General features: G+C 43.9%; 1 protein-coding gene across 2 annotated transcripts in view; it reads left to right on the forward strand.

Moving 5' to 3' along the window:
- Positions 1-363: 363 nt before the first annotated feature.
- Positions 364-20,472, forward strand: part of LOC144498690 (A disintegrin and metalloproteinase with thrombospondin motifs 20-like) — a 417,617-nt gene continuing 397,508 nt past the window's right edge. For both annotated transcript variants that reach the window (XM_078220194.1, XM_078220195.1), the window contains exons 1-2: positions 364-813; positions 1,199-1,542. In XM_078220194.1, coding sequence (XP_078076320.1) covers positions 723-813; positions 1,199-1,542 — 435 coding nt within the window. In that variant the 5' untranslated portion in view covers positions 364-722. The remainder of the gene's footprint in view (positions 814-1,198; positions 1,543-20,472) is intronic.

The following is a 20,472-nucleotide window of genomic DNA, read 5'->3' on the forward strand; positions in this document are numbered from 1 at the left end:
ACTATACAGACAAAGCATACCGTTCATAGAGTGCATAGGGGAGAAGGAAAGGTTGATGTGTTTGTGATTCTTCTTCCAAGATAGTTATCCAAATAACTGATTTAATTAATTCAGTTTCACATGTATTGGGCGCCCTCTCTCACAGTTAATGCTGCTAGTATTTGGTGGATAGTAATGGGACTGGTAGAAATCCCAGCAAACACTGAGCACTCAGCATTGCCCAGGGCGCTGGGTTGAGAAAGCCGAGAGCAGCCTGAAAAGGGTTAAAGCGCTACACGGGAAAGTTGGAGGAGTGCAGTCTCTGGTTGTAGGGGCGGATTGGTTAGGTAGCGAGCAAGAGGCGGGTCCCGTGCGTTTGATGTCGGCTGACCGAGAGGATCAATGGAGCTGGAGGGAGAGAGCACCATCCCCTGCTGCCTGTACAGTGAAACAGCGAGCCGGGAGATGCACTGAAGGCTGTACAGGGATGGCTGGGATGGCGAGCTCTTCCCGTCGCCAGAGACTGGCCAAATGAGTCCATGTGGGCAATGGGCGTTCGGGGGCTTTTGCAGCTGTCCTCTCTCTCTCTGGATGTTATTGCAAAGGACATTTACGTAACCGACAGTCTCCCCTACTGCTTCTGCTCTTACTCCTGCTGCTGGCAAGTCTGAGCCGAGAGTGTTTCGTGTTACACGGGAGACGGTGGTGGCGATTGAAGAGCCTGCTTCGCTCAGGGGGAAACCATGCAGTGGATGATTTGGGTGGAAGGGCTCCTGTGTCAACTGCTCCTATTTCTACCTCCTTCTCAGCAATTGCGTTTACATCCGAAACAAGGTAGTGTATGTTTATTATAGTGGATTAAAAGTTTTAATTTGTTCTCGATCCGGACAGGAAATAAGTATTATATATATACATACATTTGTAGGTATGGAATATATATGCACATATCCTTGTATCTAGAATATTTATTTGTATAGAATATGTTTATACATACAATCATAGAAGTGTTTTTATACATGCAGGCATATAGAATGTAATGTTTTTATACATGCAGGCATATAGAATATAGTGTGTTACATATATATATGTATAATGTATATTTACAATGTTGTTAAACTATAAAAGTTTATTCTAGGACGATGATGAGAAACTAACGTTTGAAATTGCACTGAGTTGGGGAATTTTCTTGTGAAATGCCACGCTTGCCTCTCTGTTTCAGAGAATTTCATAAAACAGCTGAGATCCTATGAAATAATCACGCCGACACGGGTGAACGATTTCGGAGAGGTCTTTCCCCACACTCATCACTTCAGAAGGAAGAAGCGGAGTTCCGACTCGGAGCCCTGGGCTGCCCGCACTCACTATCGGATCAGCGCCTTCGGCCAGCTGTACCAGCTCAACCTGAGCGCTCACTCGGACTTCATCGCACCCACTTACCGAGTCAGTCACTCCGGCAGGGCAGAGCCCCCAGCGCTGCACTCCGACCTCAGGCACTGTTTCTATGTTGGGCATGTCAACTCTGAGATGGAGCACCCCGCCGTTGTCAGCCTGTGCACTGGCCTTGTGAGTATTATCCATAGCTAAATATATTCTGCAGGTATCAATCTCCAGTGGGATGGTGATGGTGGAATATAGCTGATTACAATGGCCACTCTCTTGTATCATCCTGGCAGCTGAGCAGTGTGAGGGAATTTGGAAAGGGGTGGCATTTTGACCCATTGAAAGTCAGGTAATCATTATTTCGAGATCTCTAAGGATTTTGGTATCACCTCGATTTAGAATTATTATCGGGCGTGATCTCTATGTAAGGATAAAACTAGGTTTTCCATGACTGTTCATCTCACGTGTTTAAATGTCTGTTTACCTGATTTTCCCCAACACCTTTGATTTTAAAGGAGTTTGGCATCTTGTTGCACCGTGACTTGATGTGGACTGATTGTTCTGTCACTGAGTATCCGGCAGGAGGACCGTGGTAACTTGCTGGAGGGAAGGGGAATGCACACAGCCAGGAATTAAAGTCAGAGAACGGAGTTCAGCTAATGGACCAAAGAAATACCGAGGACAGCACGTACACACAGTGCAGGCTCCTCACTTAGAGAATCACCACAGGATAGATTGACCAGAACACACACACACAGTAAAGAGAGAATCAGCGACAGAGTTTAGTAGAGAGGCAGTTGTCTTCTCCACCCACCCCCCCCCCCCCCCCCCGATCTGTCGGTGCTGTTTATAACAGCCAGAAATCCCCCATTTGCTCAGCAATTTACACAGCAATGACAAGCAGTCCGATTCTCAGCCTTCTCAAATGTCTCATCGCCTGTTCTGAATTAAACATGCTACACGCTTTGAAAGTATGCAGCACACTCCCACTACAGCACGCTCAACAAATGGGAAGCTGAGGACACTGGCCAAGTCCCAGCAGCCCATCCCGGCAGTGGACCTGACCCAGAACATTTCTGTCCAATGGCCATGGCCAATTGGAAGGATCACTCGAGCAAGGGTTCTCAACCTGTCAGAAGTGTGCTTGGAACAAAGCTTCAGTCAGGGCTTATTTCTAATCACATTAATATTTCTCATTTGTTACCAACTCTGGTAGGAGGTAGCCTGAAAGAAACTTCCTTGGAAATGCTACTGAATAGTGAATGTATTTAATACTTTGGGATATTCATTCTGTAGAGGAACATTTAAAAGGGCATATTTATCCAAATGTGCATTCCAGGATTATTAGCAAGCCTAAGGTCCTTTAGTAACACATGCCCACAAATGCTTATCATTTACGCTTGGTATTTGAGTTTAATTAAAAATCATTTTAAAAAAGCAAATCTTACGAAATGGAAAGTGGCCATTCATTCATTGTGTCCATCCTGGTCAAAAAACATCTTTGCCGTTTAATCCCACTTGCCAGCACTTGGTCTGCTGCCCTGTAGCTTACAGCACCTTCAGTACATATCCAAGTACTTTTTCAATATGAATAGTGTTTCAGTCTCTGGCACTTTCAGATTGTGCACTCCCGGCCTATCCAGTGTTTCCTCCATGTTGAAATTCTCTATTCCTGGCATCATCTTTGACCCTCCGTTGGAGGGAGAATCAGTTTTGTTTCCAGCTTTAGTACTGAAGGGGGTGGGTGGGGGTGGGGGGGGGGGGGGATGGTTGGGAGAGATCCACCTCCCCCCACCCACCCCCCACCCCCCCCCCCCCCCAACAAGAGTGGGTTTGAGTGGAAGTAGTTTATGTGAGCTGGTACACCTTACCCCTCCATTCGTGCACTGATTTTGTCAGAGCATTCTTCATAGGGCCTGCAAGCTGGACAGTGTGTAGCCGGCATCTATGAGTTTGCCAACTCCATAAATCTAAATGGGAAGTTTTCTGTGGGCATTAGTGTCTCATTCACTTCGAGTGAGTGTGAGGGAGATGCATATCTTTTCATCCTCAGCATCCGGAAGCAAGAGTTTCATCTGGGGTGCAACAGTTGAATATTTGTCCACGTCATGTCTACGCTTGTGCGTTAATGGACAGATAATCCTGGGAAATGTATGTCAAATTTCTGAACCATATGGGTGAAGCTCATGCACCTGTTTGCTAAAGATGGAAATTTAGACCACGACTGGAATTTTACTGGCGATTTCGGGGTGCGTGTGGCTCGTAGAATGGCTTTGGGTGGGATCTTACGAGTCTCGGGCGGGTGAGGCGGTAAAATTCCGATACATAAGTCTAATGGGTGACACGGTGGTTAGCACTGCTGCCTCACAGCGCCAGGGACCTGGGTTCGATTCCAGCCTCTGGTTTCCTCCCACAGTCCAAAGATGTGCAGGTTAGGTTGATTGGCTATTCTAAATTATCCATTAGTGTCAGAGGGATTAGCAGGGTAAATATGTGGGATTAAGGGATAGGGCTTGGGTAGGATTGTTGTTGGTACAGGCTTGATGGGCCTCTTTCTGTACTGTTGGGATTCTATGATTCTATGTGTTGCCGTGCTAACACAATGTAGTTTGGGAATGTTATTGCTGGCACAGTTTGTTAACCAGCAGTAGACTTAGAAACACACAAACAGGAATAGACTTCCCTCCATCGTTCCCCCCCCCCCCCACCCCCACCCCCATTATTTTACAACTGAAATTAAATTTGCTCCATTTACTTATTTTTGTTCTTGACACCATTACTGAACAAAAACAAAATTCAATGCCAGGACTCGAAAATGTCAATGTACCCAGTATCCACAGCTTTCAGGGGTAAGAGGTCCAGATTTCTGAACCATTTGTGTGAAGAACTGCTATCTAAATTCACCCCTAAAAGAGTTATCTTGAATTTTAAGATTATGACCCTTGTCCTGGATTCCCTCCCATTAGAGCAAATAGTTTCTCCCTATTTCCCTATCACATCCATTCATTATTTTAAACTATTCAAGTAGATCAGCATTCTAAACTCAAGAGCATGTAAACCAACTTGAGGCAGCCTAGACCCATTCATTTCACCCTTTAAGCTCCAATGTAATTCTGGTGATTAGTGAGAGGTTGCAAGTGTCCCCAGTGTGTCCTAAATGTTTTGGGTTGTTATGAATGGTTAACGGATGACTAACTATAAAGGATTGTGCAAGTAAATATAAAAACCTATTTACAAAATCCATTTTATGATGGAAAGTATCCTTTGCTACTTGGTGTTTTTTTTAATAGATCTGCTCTTATAGTTGAATGATTCTGCCTCATTTGCCTGAGGCAGGAGGATCGTGGCAAAATCTTAGTTTCCACCAATATGCATCTTCCTTTACTGGCTGAATATGTAGCAGGCACACTCCACGTGCGGTTGCAAATGCTGTACAATAATTGCTGAAGCTTTACTGAAGTCAAGGACATCAGATAAATTGTAGCTTTGGTTGGCTTTGACACCTTGTGCTTCTGGTATTGATAACTAACGGGTTTCTATGGCTTCACACGTCCCAAAACCGTAAAATCGAGGTCAACGGACCTTCCCATTGGCCACCCCTCTCCTGCTCCGATTCCCATGGCAGGCAGGGCAGTAAAATTCCAGCAAACATGTCTGTGCTTTCTTGGCAGAATTTGTTTCCCAAACACACAATCAGTAAGCAACCTTGTGCTTTCCAACACTGCCATTCATTCTTGTCATTGTGGCTAAGTTGAAAGACCAACTTTGCAAAGTGCGTTAAACTCTTTACAGCTTCCTAGACAAAACACATTGCAGGTTCAACCCCTCTCACCTAGAGACCATTATTATCTACAACCAAGTAGTTTTGAAGTATTATTTTTCAACTTGCAGCTTGTTTGCCCCACCTTGTCCTTGGGAGCCAGTTGTCGTTGTACATCCTCCTTCATTTGCAAGGCATAATTCTAGGCTGTGGGCTAAGCCCAAGGCTTCTATTAATGCTAACCTCTTGATTGTTAGGTAGTGTACTTGCAGTGAAATGCTATTGTCCCTCAGCCTGACTGCAAGGTGTGAACTGACTGAGGAATTGTAATGAGTTTTTGCCTCATTATCACTTGTGATTTGTATTCTGTAGCTTTATAATTTAAGAAAATGATTTTGTTCTGCTCTTCCCCTCTTTGCCTGCTAGAAGCATGGCCCCCTTGCTGCAGTATTGTTCCATGAACACTGGTTGTCCGCAGCAAAAAGTGGAAATCCTCCCTGTATGACCCAAAATCATGAGTTTTAGTAGGTTGTTTTATCGCAAGAGGCTTTTCAGTAGCTTGATCATGGCCTCATGCACATACACATCCAGCAGGGATACTGACCAGGAGAACAAGGCCCTGATAGATCGATCCCAGCTTATTAAGGCAACTCACAATTTTTACGAAGTTTCTTATCACATTTTTAAAAAATCTATCGATGCACGTAAGATACAGTGAAGTACTTTGAAATGCAGTGGCAGTTGTGAGACAAGCAACCATCTTGTACATGGCAAGATCCCACAAACCAAATTTGGATGAGTGAGCTTTTGTTGTATTTTTAATGTTGGTTGAAGGAGGCATATTGAGCTGGAGAACTTGTACTTCCCGAAAAAACAACCCAAGGGATCCTTAACATCCAGCTGAATCCATCAAATGGGCAGAATCTGGCTTGTTTCAATGTCCCATCAAAATAATAAAAACTGTCCATTCTGTCATCAGCTGATTCAGCACCAACTGATGACTGGACTTCAACTCTCTGGATAGGGGCCATTACTCTGTTTTAACCAATTTAGTCATCAGGGAAGCTGTAGCTTCAAATTCATATTGCAATGTCAATATTTTAAGAAAATCTCAGACAAGTTTGTGAATATCATGTGAGTTATTTACAATTTAGTTTGTCTCTAGAATTTTCAATAAACTGTTGACCAGACATGGAAAATATTGCATTTTTACTCTTACACTTGAAATAACAATTGGATATTCAGTTCACAAGAATTCCAAATTAAAATGACCATTTGCTTCATTTTAATTGATCCATCTAGAAACATGCTAATGTTGCCCTATTATAGCAGCAGCTTCTTCAGTGACCGGGGACTTTGGCCTCTATTGGAAGTTTATTCCATATGTTGATCATCAGTTGTGTGAAACAGGAATCTGATATCTGTTTTAAAATTACCTACCTTGTACACACTTGTAATATTCTGGGTTTACTTCTATCATTATCTTACAAACATTTGTATCATTGAATCACCGCAGTGCAGAAGGAGGCCATTCAGCCCATCAAGTCCACACCAAATCTCTGACAGAGTATCTTACCCAGGCCCACAGCCCACCCTCTCCCTGTAGTCCCATGTATTTACCCCACTCATCCCCATAACCAGCACAGCTTGGGACATTAAGGAGAAATTTACCATGGCCAACCTACCTAACCTGCACATCTTTAGACTATGGGAGGAAACCGGAGCACCCAGAAAAAACTCACGCAGACACAGGGAGAATGTGCAAACTCCACACTGACAGTCACCCAAAACTGGAATCAAACCGGGTCCCTGGCACTGTGAGGCAGCGGTGCTAACCATTGTGTTGCCATGCCACCCCAGTACTAGCCCTGAGATTTATATCTGAGATCACCACACTAACGTCTCCATTTAAGGCTAAAAAGCCAAAGTTTCTCCAGTTTTTTTCTTAACTCAGAGCTTTGACATTAGCTTTACCCAGGGGCTCCTTGCTGCACTGCCTCCAATGCTTGAATATCTCTCTTGTTTTTTGGTGACTGACTCAAACACTTCCTCCTCTGTCTTGTATTAACATGGCTTTGACTCAGTTAATCTTATATTAACCTCATAGATTTTTCTCTAAATTGGTGTCTTTCAGCTTCAACACCATTCCTAAAAATGTGCAGATCATCCATTTGTCCTTTCGATGCGCAAGCCACTGTTACTCAATATTGAATATATTGTTCAATATTGTCAAAGTTGCCCCTTCTATTTCCATTTCCCTCATTGTCTGGTATCATCTGCAAATTTGATTGCTTTGCACTGAGTTACAGAATCCAGGTCATTTATGACAATGGGACGCCATAGTCGACCCAACACTGAACTTAAGACACCCGTTCGGCATTGTCCCCTCCTACCCCTACCTCAGCTTACCATAACATCCCATATTAACAACTAATAACCATTCATGTTGAAGCTGTCTCAGAAGTCTTTGGGAAGTTGAGGCGTATCAGATCATAGGGATTTCCTGAGTCCCCCCCATTTGCTCAAAGAAGCAGATGAGGAGATTGGTCAGGAAGGAACTTTCTCTTCTGCTGCATCCCTGATAACTGCTGCACACTGGATTGTTAACTGCTAAGCAATTCTGTTATCTTCCATGGAATGGAAGTAAGATGAACGGGCGTTTAATTTTGGTTTGCCTCCCTTTATGGGGAGTATTTTCAAACTACTGTACATCATGTGTGACTATTATAATAATTCTCAGTGCCTCAATTGTCTTCCCTATTATCTCTCCGCACTCTTGGATAATACCATCTATCCTTGGGAATTTATTTGCTATGAACTCTTTTAGCTATACTCAGAATTGTACCTCTTTTGTTCTGTGGGCATCCCAAAGAACTTCACAGCTAATGAAGTATCCTTGAAGTGTAGTTACTGTCGTAATGTAGAAAACATGGTAGATAAGTTGTACAGAATAATGTGATAATGATTGGGTAATCTGTTTTCATGGTGTTGGCCAGGATAACTCTGCTTCCTCGACTTGTCATGAAATCTCCCATGTCCATCTGAGAGGACAGCCAGGGCCTTGGTTTCATGTCTCATTCAAAAGATAGCCCACGGATAGTGCAACACCCCTTCAGCACTGCACTGGAGTATCCGCTTTGATTTTTGTGCTCGAGGCCTGGAGTGGAGCTTGAAGCCACTACTACAGAATTGAAGCTATTGATTAGACAATCTGTTTGTGGAGGACATATTGTTCAGTCTAGAACATAGAACATTACAGTGCAGTACAGGCCCTTCGGCCCTCGATGTTGCGCCGACCAGTGAAACCAATCTAAAGCCCATCTAACCTACACTATTCCAATATCACATATGTTTATCCAATGACCATTTAAATGCCCTTAATGTTGGCGAGTCCACTACTGCTGCAGGTAGGACATTCCACGCACTTACTACTCTCTGAGTAAAGAACCTACCTCTGACATCTGTCCTATATCTATCACCCCTCAATTTAAAGATATGTCCCCTCGTGCTAGCTATCACCATCCGAGGAAAAAGGCTCTCACTATCCACCCTGTCTAATCCTCTGATCATCTTGTATGCCTCTATTAAGTCACCTCTTAACCTTCTTCTCTCTAACGAAAACAACCTCAAGTCTCTCAGCCTTTCCTCATAAGACCTTCCCACCATACCAGGCAACATCCTGGTAAATCTCCTCTGCACCCTTTCCAATGCTTCCACATTCTTCCTATAATGCGGCGACCAGAACTGTACGCAATACTCCAAGTGCGGCCGCACCAGAGTTTTGTACAGCTGCAACATGACCTCATGGCTCCGAACACAATCCCTCTACCAATAAAAGCTAACACTCCGTACGCCTTCTTAACCCTATCAACCTGGGTGCCAACTTTCAGGGATCTATGCACATGGACACCGAGATCTCTCTGTTCATCCACACTACCAAGTATCTTACCATTAGCCCAGTACTCTGTAATCCTGTTACTCCTTCCAAAGTGAATCACCTCACACTTTTCCGCATTGAACTCCATTTGCCACCTCTCAGCCCAGCTCTGCAACTTATCTATGTCCCTCTATAACCTGCAACAACCTTCCGCACTGTCCACAACTCCACCGACTTTAGTGTCATCCACAAATTTACTAACCAATCCTTCTACGCCCTCATCCAGGTCATTTATAAAAATGACAAACAGCAGTGGCCCCAAAACAGATCCTTGCGCTACACCACTAGTAACTGAACTCCAGGATGAACATTTCCCATCAACCACCACCCTCTGTCTTCTTACAGCTAGCCAATTCCTGATCCAAACCGCTAAATCACCCTCAATCCCATGCCTCCATATCTTCTGCAATAGCTTACTGTGGGGAACCTTATCAAACGCTTTCATTTCTGAATATTTGGAAGGAGTAATCATTCAGAATAGTTACTATTTTATGCTGTCCTCATGTCTCCTTTGATCCTGTGTTCACTTTTGTATGGTTATGCTCTTGTAACATTAACTGTGTTTAATGCAAGTTATTGCTGATTTGCAGTATATATTTATCCTTTGTGCTAACATTATGCTTTCAAATTTGCTTTTAACTGGCATGATATTGAATAACTTCCTGATTTAGTTGTTCTTTTATCGCATTGAAGTTATGTACCTGGCACTCAGTCTTTGGCATTTCTGAAGTCAGGTTACACTTGATAATTTTCTGTCCACTGTTCTCAGTAACACTACAATTCCCATTTCACATCCAGACTGGAACTCAGATATACAGACCTTCATGACTCCCCTAATTTAAAATTTATTTTGCTAATTTATATGATGAAATGCTTAGTAAAAGTTTGGCCCCATGTTCATGATTGAGAGAGGAGGGAGTTAAACCTTTTTTCTTGAAAGAGATTAAGTATTTTCTTTATATGATATTTTAATATTTTTCTTAGAAACATCCAAAACTTCAAATATGATTTTATACTTATTAGCACTGTGTAACGAGTCAGGGTCTTTCCTTGGCAGAGGAGATTGGGGTGCATTGGATAAGGAGGATAAATCCAAGCTTGAGAATGTCGTAGGCCGACCTCATCATAGAATCCTACAGTGCAGAAAAAGGCCATTCGGTCCATCGGGTCTGCACCAACCACAATCCCACCCAGGCCCTATCCCCATATCCCTACATATTTATCCACTAATCCCTCGAACCTATGCATCCCGGGACACTAAGGGGCAATTTAGGCTGGCCAATCAACCTAGCCCGCACATCTTTGGACTGATATACTGTATACTATACTGACTGATAGAAGTCGACAAAATTATGAGAGGCATGGATAGGGTGGATAGTCGGAGGCTTTTTCCCAGGATGTAAGGGTCAACTACAAGAGGGCACAGGTTTAAGGTGAGAGGTGGTAAGTTTAGGGGAGACGTGCGGGGAGAGTTCTTCACACAGGGTGGTGGGTGCCTGGAGTGCACTGCCAATGGAGGTGGTGGAAGCAGGCAATGTTCAAGGTGTATCTTGATAGACACATGAGTGGGAGGCAAACAGAGGAATAGAAACTGCGTTTCGAATCATAGAATCACTACAGTGCAGAAGGAGGCCATTCGGCCCATCAGCGTGCACTGACAACAATCCCACCCAGGCCCTATCCCCATAATTCCATGTATTCATCCTGATAATCCCTCTTGACACTAAGGGTCAATTTAGCATGGCCAATCAACTAACCCGCACATCTTTGGACTGTGGGAGAAAACCGGAGCACCCGGAGGAAACCCACGCAGACACGGGGAGAATGTTTAAACTCCTCACAGACAGTGACCCGAGGCCAGAATTGAACCTAGGTCCCTGGCGCTGAGAGGCAGCAGTGTTAACCACTGTGCCACCAGTACGCCTGCATATCAGCGCAGTCTTGTTGCCCAAAGGCCTTATTCCTGTGCTGTATTGTCTTTTGTGATGATGAGGACGTTGGGAATCTGACATCCTCATGGTTCTCCTTTTAATAAGAATAACAAATAATGTGTTGGATTTTATAGGATGCTGCATTCACTACCTGCCCCAACTAAATGGTCAGCAGGAAGCCTGTCCACCAAATAGTCGACTGCACCTCAGCCATTTGTGCTGATAACTGGCTAAGGGCGAGATTTCAGCTCCCATCACGGGAGGAGGTCCTGCCTTGGAGGGATGTTGGTTAATCTAGTTGATTGATTGAGTCGAACTGTGGCCACTTCTGGGAATACAGGCAGTCCCCAGAGAAGAGGAGCTTATGCAGCCGGACTTCAAATTAAGTCCGGAGTGTTGGTGGGACCTAACGGGGGCGGGGGGAGGGTCGCCGGGTTTGAGAGGCCAGGGGAGTGGGGGGGGTGTCAGAAAAAGGAGGTGATGACGAGAGCTGTTTTTATTTTAGATTTGCAGCATTCTCAGAATACTGTTTTTGAGTTTATTACCTGAAGTTGACTAAATCAGTTTTCCCTCGCAAGTAAAAAGGAAAGTGTAGGGCGGCACGGTAGCACAGTGGTTAGCACTGCTGCTTCACAGCTCCAGGGTCCCGGGTTCGATTCCCGGCTCGGGTCACAGTCTGTGTGGAGTTTGCACATTCTCCTTGTGTCTGCGTGGGTTTCCTCCAGGTGCTCCAGTTTCCTCCCACAGTCCAAAGATGTGCGGGTTAGGTTGATTGGCCAGGTTAAAAATTGCCCCTTAGAGTCCTGGGATGCATAGGTTAGAGGGATTAGTGGGTAAATATGTGGGGGTAGGGCCTGGGTGGGATTGTGGTCGGTGCAGACTCGATGGGCCGAATGGCCTCCTTCTGCACTGTAGGGTTTCTATGATTTCTATGATAGATTACTGAACTCTGGCAAAATGTTCCAACTATGTTTCAGCATCTTTGCAGTGAATGGCTTCTGTGTTACTATCAACTCAGAAAGTTGGCTGAATGTCCATAAATACGTCACCATAGCATAATGTCATTCTCTCCACTGGTTAATTCAAATGTCACCACCCTGTTGTACTAGAAGGTGGAAATGGCATTTTGGACTTTCTCCTGTTCTAAATTCATCACTAAATTCAATGCGATGAAGCAAAAAATACAGTTGTGTTGCACTATAATGCATTTGGATTAGCCTCGTAGGTGGCAATGTGTATAATTGTGTATTGAATGAGTCTTCCCGTAAAGATCATGAAACAAGGGACTTTCACAGCATAATGTACGGGGGTGTTCCATCTGAAGGAGGCTGCTAAAGGATTTTTCTTTCCCAGAATAAGGCAAGCTTAAGCAAGTAATGAATACACTGATAGCACAGCTGTACTGAAGCAGGCAGGGATAAATGGTGGATATGCCAGCTGTGAGTTAAGGGTTGAACGAGAGTTGAAGTAAATCAGTTTGGAATGAACTTGATATATCAAGTAATCAATTAAAATTTGGCAGATGGCCATAATGTTTGATAGGGCAACAGTCCAAAAACCGAGTTTTGTGAAGAATGCAGTAATATGCTGCCTCGCTGTAATGCTGGATAGCAAAGTCAGTAGCATGGAAACATTCCGCTCTTGTTTTCTTTTTCTTTGTTGTAAATAATTCTGAACTCTATCCCAAAAAATGCTTAAAAGAACATGTTCAGTAACAATTTTAAAAAGTGTAAGTTTGTTTGTGTGCTACAATGCAGTATGGTTATTCAGTGTGGTTCGTTGGAAAGATGATCAGTAGATTGGGAATTGGTTAACTCCTGAATATGTGGGAATGGTCTGGTAATACTGGTTTCCCAACACTCTTAGGAAGTGTTCCTGGAGGTTTGATCACATGACATTGTAATCAAATGACACCTGCTTCAGCTTGACTTTATAGAGGTTACCGTTGGAGCTTTTGTTTTGTGGTGCCCATCGCAGAACCATAGGGCTGGATTTTCCAAACGTTGCCCGCAGCTGGGATTCTCCAGTCCAGCCGCAGTGAATGGAGATTTGGCTGAGCACCAAATTCTCCATTCTTGCTGGCAGCGGTGGTGGGGTGTGAATGATCGGAGAGTTCTGGTCATGTTCTTCCTTTCTCCCCCAACTCATGTTCCTCATTCTCTTTCCTTTCCCGGCCAGAACTCCAACTTCCTCCCCCCCCGTCGACTCCCATGCACACCCCGACACCATACTATGGTTCATGGTACACTGGTTGGTCCCAACTCTCTAAGGTGGCTAGGGCTATGTCACCGAATCTAAGGTTTCTCTGCAATGGCAGTCGGTGATGTTATGGCAGAGGCTGGATAGCAACGTAAACTGCATGGGTGCTCGAGCATGCAGAAATCTGGAACACAATGCAAGAAACAGGTTGCATACAATCAATTAAAGGGATTGCGTTATGCAAGAAACAAGCCACACAGTGAAGGAAAATTAGAGGAAATATTGGTGGGTACAGCGACATTGTGAATATTGAAGCATGAAGATCTCCCAGACTACTTGCTGCATTGTCTGGAGACCCATACTCCATTCTGAGAGACTCCTCTGGCAGAACTGGTAGCCCTGCCTTTGATAGTGACTAAAAATAAGGGATTTGAGGATCAGAGGCCGTTATGAATACCATTTGTTCACCCATAACATAGTGGACTGCTGTTAACTTGATTTCAATAAGAAAAATCCTGCCTGATTAACTTTCTTTTTAAGGAAGTGAATATGTTAAGAGGACACTGATCATTATAATAAAATGGTATTCATGGGCTTCCAACACACTGGGCAAAATTCCACGCACAAAACTGTAAATATTCAGGATAAATCTTAAGTTTTGTGGATAAATTTGTCAAAGGGTAGAATACAAGAGTGCTTGCCATTGGTGTTATATTAGATTGGGAATGGGGGGAGGTAAGCAGTGAGTTGGATGCCTGAGGGGTCAGTGTTTAGATTCTACATTGTTCCCGACCTATACCAGTAATGGATTCAATGCAAATTGGGTGAATTTGGCAAATAAATCAAACTCAGAAGGGCAGTGGGTTTAGCAAATATAAGTTGGGACAAATATGTAAGTGGGCAGAATAATGACAAAATTAAATTTAATGAGGGCCCGTGTAAAGTACTGTACATAAGAAAAAAATGGAGAACTGATGCATTGATGCTGAAATAATGAAAGCTGTAGTTGGAAGAGAGCTGGTAGATTTAGTAAATTTAACGTTTTAATATGTCAGAGAAAACTGAATGTTGAACTGTAAAGTCAGAACCATGGCAATACAAGGCAAACTTGGACAGGGCCCATTTCCGCACCAAGATGTGCAGAGGTTTCCGAGGTAGTGCACCAAAAAGCAACAAGTCTGATCCCTGATGTTTGAGGACTGAGTAAATGGAGGAAGTTGGATTTTTTAAAAGGTCTGCAAAGCAACTTTGTTGAGGTACTTAAGATAGCAAAAGATACGAGAAAGCTAAATCTGGAAAATTACTTCAAGCAACTTGGGAGAGTAGGGTAAGGAGTTGCAAGTTGAACCGATGAAAATGAAAACTTGGATGATGATAGGAAATGTCAGACTAAGGCCGGGATTTTTCTCTCCTGCCTGCGATGATGTTCACTGCTAGCGGGACTGGAAAATTTGGACAGAGGCCAAAAGGTTGCTGAGTTAAGGTAGGAACTGCTGGTCCCACCAAATGCCACCTTAAGAGTGATTAGCAGACGGCACGGGCTGCTGGTTAGCGTTCTACCAGGGGCAGAAAATACTTTGGGATTTATAATTTTTGTTTGGTTATGTTCCTGTGAAACTCCTTATACTGGTAATGGTGCTATAGAAATGGGTTAAAACAACTAACATCTGGAAGTGGATTGGATTGGTGTCAATCACCCCTCCCCCACCATCATGCAGTCAGTGTAAATGCAGCAATAAACAGTCAGTCAGATTAAATTAACTTTGTTTGAACTGCAAGAACCTTGGGAGATGGGGTAATATCTGTGGATCATTTGTTCCATGTGGCAAGGACCAAATCATCTGATTGAAATGAAGTTGGCCCGGAGGATATAGGATGTTTCTATGTTAGATATAGCTCTTGGGGCTAAAGGGACCAAGGGATATGGGGGGGGAATCAGGATATTGAATTTGGTAATCAGCCAAGATCATAATGAATGGTGGAGCAGGCTCAAAGGGCAGAATGGCCTCCTCCTGTTTCTAGTTTATATATCTGTATGATGGCTATTTACCAGCACACCATGGAGAATTCTCAAGATTGTGCCATGACATCTTTTATGTCCACCTGTAAGTGAGTAGACACAAACTCCATATGACATCTCATCTGAAGGCAGCACATTGACATTGCAAAGCTCCTTCAGTACCACAATGAGGGGACATGCTCGACTTATGTGCTCACCTCTCTGAAGCTACTGTGCTGGGTCAAAATATACAAACTGTTAACTTTCCATTATAAATGTCACCAGACTTGAGACTTGAGGAAGATAGAAACATAGAAAATAGGAGCAGGTGGAGGCCATTTGGCCCTTTGAGCCTGCTCCACCATTCATTATGATCATGGCTGATCATTCAACTCAATAGCCTGATCCTGCCTTGCCCCCCACATATCCTTTGATCCCCTTCACTTCAAGTGCTATATCTAACTACTTCTTGAAAGCATTCAATGTTTCGGCCTCAACTACTTTCATGTAAAAGTGATTCTATCCTAGTGTGTGGGCTTTTTTCTCTTATTGAAGGTTGTTAATATGCTTCCCATACATATCCTGCACTCTTTTTGGTTTATGTGAAACAAAGGTCATGTTTATATATTCCAACACCCAATTTTTGTACTCATTTAGTGGTATTTTTCTGCTTCAATTTATCTTGACAGTAAAGTAAACAAAAGATTACATTTTCCTTAGTTTGCACTTTTAGCGCTCCAACAATTTCACTGCTGTTTCGCAGCGGTGTTTGCCTGTATTAACTTAATCTTAAAATCCTGATGTTGGGCTCTTGAGGAAGGACAGGCCAGTTTAAATGGTGAGAGAACTTCTCGCATGTTTGAGGCTGATCAAACGTAATGGTCGATTAATATGTTTTCATTCAGTGCCAGACTGATAAAACAATCTGAGGACATGAAATAGAGTGTCACTCAGTCATGTAGCAATATCATTTAACTGATCTACCTTGTGCACAAAATGGAAAACGCCTTTAACATTTGTATTTGTAGGTACTGATATGATTATAATAAAGGAAAGCTAAACAGATATGAAATGGATTAAGTGATTTATCAAGTGCCAAACTGAATGACCTCCAGGATGTTAATTGTATATTAATTATGTTTAATTGTATGCAGATGGTGGACATTAACTGGGGATTCACTTGCGTTCTTAGACACAGACTTCAACTGTAGTTGTTGGTTTAGGAGGTTCATGATTGTTTGTATCTTGTACCTGTGCAAATAAATGGTTATAAAATTGTTCAAAGATTGATTCGTCAAATCTGGTTTCCTGGATTAAAACTCTGCAAAGGGTATATCTAATGTTGTCAGCGGTTCTTTGCAACCTTGTTGAACTGGGAAGTGATAGGTGTTTTACAAAGTAAATTAATCTGTGTTCTTTTCATTTAATCAGTGATTTGTGATACTACTCGATTCAGAAAAATTGGCGCATTGTATGCAGTGGAGTGAGTGAGTGCAGCAAATTCCTTCACATACTTACCTGACATGTCTTCAAAAGATAGGAAAAGTAGTACTGAGCTACATGCAATAGTTTTATGAGATATGGGGTACAGTGAATCACAGTTCTGTGTTTGGACTGAGAATCGAATTGGAACTTTAAGTTAAATGATCAGTACCATTGCAGAGTAATTGATAACATGAAACAAATGGGGGTGGCACAGTGGTGAGCACTAATGTCTCACAGCACCAGGGACCCAGGTTCAATTCCGGCCTGGGGTGACTCTGTGTGGAGTTTGCACATTCTCCCCATGTCTGCGTGAGTTTCCTCCAGGTGCTCCAGTTTCCTCCCACAGTCCAAAGATCATAGAAATCATAGAAACCCTACAGTGCAGAAGGAGGCCATTTGGCCCATCGAGTCTGCACCGACCACAATCCCACCCAGGCCCTACCCCCCACATATTTACCTGCTAATCCCTCTAATCTACGCATCTCAGGACTCTAAGGGGCAATTTTTAACCTGGCCAACCAACCTAACCCACACATCTTTGGACTGTGGGAGGAAACCGGAGCACCCGGAGGAAACCCACGCAGACACGAGGAGAATGTGCAAACTCCACACAGACTGTGACCCGAGCCGGGAATCGAACCCGGGACCCTGGAGCTATGAAGCAGCAGTGCTAACCGTGCCGCCCTACCGTGCGGCAGTGCTAACCACTGTGCTACCGTGCCGCCCTAACCGTGCAGGTTAGGGGGATTAGACATGTTAAATTGCTCCTTAGTATCCCAAGATTGGTGGGGTGTATATGTGGGGTTACGGAGATGGGGTGGGGGGGAAGAGGGCCTGGGTGGGATGCTCTGTTGGAGCCAGTGCAGACTCAATGAGTCAAGTGGCCTCCTTATGCACTATGAGGATTCTATGAACTCCATCAAAAGTAGTTAATGCCACATTTATTGAGTCTTTTGGAAGAAATTGCTGATTAAGAATGTAAACTAAATGCAGTGAGCATACTTATGTGTCTGCATACAGATGGTAGGGACTCGGGTCCTCGGGTTCAGTCCGATATACCTGAGTAACTGATCTTAGGTGGGGCAGTGATGAAGGTCATGCATATCCAGCATCTCAGCACCACATATCCTGACTTTCTCTGGGGGCATGGTGGCACAGTGGTTAGCACTGCTGCCTTGCAGCGTCAGGGACCTGGGTTCAATTCTCGGCTTTGTCACCGTCTGTGTGGAGTTTGCACATTCTCCCCGTGTCTGCGTGGGTTTCCTCCGGATTCCTCCCACAGTCCAAACATGTGCGGGTTAGGTGGATTGGCAATGCTAAATTGCCCCTTAGTGTCAGGGGGGCTAGCTAGGGCAAATGCATGGGGTTATGGGGATAGGGGTTGGGTGGGATTGTGGTCGGTGCAGACTCGATGGGCCGAATGGCCTCCTTCTGTACTGTAGGGTTCTATGATTCTGCTTAAGAAATATGCATTTGCAAAAAAAGGTCTGAAAAGAGAAGCATGATTTTTGTAGAGCTTCAGCTTGAGCAGCGCCATAATGCAGGATTCTGTGTTCAAGGACTGTTCATAGGGATGCTTCCCAAGACAAATCTCAGCTGCTGCTGGAGGCCACCACTTGGTAAAAGACACTCTTTGGTCATTGGCTTTCCAGTGCAAGAAGATGCCTGCGACCAAGTGTTACAGACTGGCACGTTCCAAGGTCCGGGAGTACATACTGATGGATGCACTGCAGTTTGGTGTGGCTGCTACAACGTGGGCAAAGCTATGGCTTTGGGCCTCACCACCCCCCCCCCCCGCCCATTGTACACTGAGATGCTAGAATGTCTCCGGTTCTACGTATCAGATCATCTTTAATGTGCTGTAAATGCTGATGCAATCTGCACTGTAAGTAGGCATCCTAGAAAGCCACAAAAATGGGGAGGAATTTCTTGGATTCCAACGGTTCACGAAGCAACCCACCACTACCTTCTCGAGGTCAATTAGGGATGGGCAATAAATGCTGGCCAAGCTAATGAGGCCTGCATCTCATGAACAAATATTTTAAAAATACCCCAGTCTGAGTCCCTTGGGCTTGAGGGAAGGGAACTTTGCTGAGGCCAAAGGTATCAAAATTGGGGGTTAGGAGGTGGTTGAGCTAATTAACAGCTGTGGACATACGGTACTGAGTGAAGGCCTAAGGTGAGGTAGATAGAGCTTTGAATGTGTTGCTGTAAATAATTTGAGGTAGAGCTTTTTCCTGTAAAGAATGCAGAATGAAGTGTGGTTGGAAGGGGAGTATGCCTGTGCGGGGAAGTCGGACAAGATCAGCGATGGCCTGGTCAGTGATTGAGGCCATGGGATATGAGGTTAAGAGGGTTGTTGTGAATATGGTAAATAATAATATTTATCACTGTCCTTTCTGAAAATAATTTCCATGTAGATTTAGATTCTGACTAAATGTAGTTAAGTTCTAGATTCCCTTGTGTTTCTGCTTTGACTTTGAAGCCATTCAAAAAAAAATCATTTATGGAATATAGACATCACTGGTTAGGTCATCATTTATTGTCCATCCCTTTTTGCCCATGAGAAGGTGGTGGTGAGTTGCCTTCTTGAACCACTATAGACCCTGTGATGTTGATACACCCAGTAAGAAGTCTCACAACACCAGGTTAAAGTCCAGCAGGTTTATTTGGTAGCACAAGCCACAAGCTTTCGGAGCACTGCCCCTTCATCAAGTGAGTGGGAGTTCTGTTCACAAATAGGACATCTATGGATACAAACTCAATTTACAAGATAATGGTTGGGATGCGAGTCTTTGCAGGTAATCAAGTCTTAAAGATACAGACAATGTGAGTGGAGAGAGGGTTAAGCACAGGTTAAAGAGATGTGTATTATCTCCAGCCAGGACAGTTAATGAGATTTTGTAAGCCCAGGCAAGTCGTGGGGGTTAGAGATAGTGTGACATGAACCCAAGATCCCGGTTGAGGCCGTCCTCATGTGTGCGGAACTTGGCTATTGGATTTTGGTGTAGGTACACCCACAGTGCTGTTAGGGAGCAAGTTCCAGGATTTTGACCCAGCAACAGTGAAGGAATAGTAATATATTTCCAAGTTAGGGTGACGAGTGACTCAGAGGGGAACTTGCAGGTGGTGGTATTCTCGTGTATCTGCTGATCTTGTCCTTTTAGATGGTAGTGATCATGGGTTTGGAAGGTGCTGCCTAAGGAACTTTTGTGAGTTCTTGCAGTGCCTTTTGTAGGTGGTACACACTGCTGCTATTGTTCATCGGTGCTAGAGGGTTTGAATGGCAGCCTTCCACAAACAATCAAGCAGGCTGCTATATCCTGGATGGTGTCAGAGTTCTTCTGTTGTTGGAGCTGTACCTAACCAGGCAAGTGGAAAGTATTTCACTACACATCTGACATGTTCTTTGTAGATTGCAGACAGGCCATGGGCAGTCAGGAAGTGAGTTACTTGCCACAGGATTCTTAGCCTTTGACCTGCTCTTCTAAGCACAGTATTGATGTGGGTTGTCCAGTTCAGTTTCTGGTCACTGGTGACCCCCCAGTGGTGCCAGTAGCTGCCTTTCCAATTGACTACGTTGCAACTTTGGCTGTTTGCCCAAACAGTGCAAAGGAAAGAAACTCCTGGTGTGTATCAAACTGACAGACAGCCAGGGAGAAGTATGGGTGTATGAAGCCCCTTGGTGGTTTTAATGTGCACTTATACCACGTAGTGGCATAAAACTAACACAGTGCCGTGCCTTCTATGACATGGGATGCTTATGATTTTGTGCAGAGATACTTTGACATTGCAAACAGGA

This window comes from Mustelus asterias, chromosome 9 (genome assembly GCF_964213995.1).
Source record: "Mustelus asterias chromosome 9, sMusAst1.hap1.1, whole genome shotgun sequence".
Taxonomy (NCBI): Eukaryota; Metazoa; Chordata; class Chondrichthyes; order Carcharhiniformes; family Triakidae; genus Mustelus; species Mustelus asterias.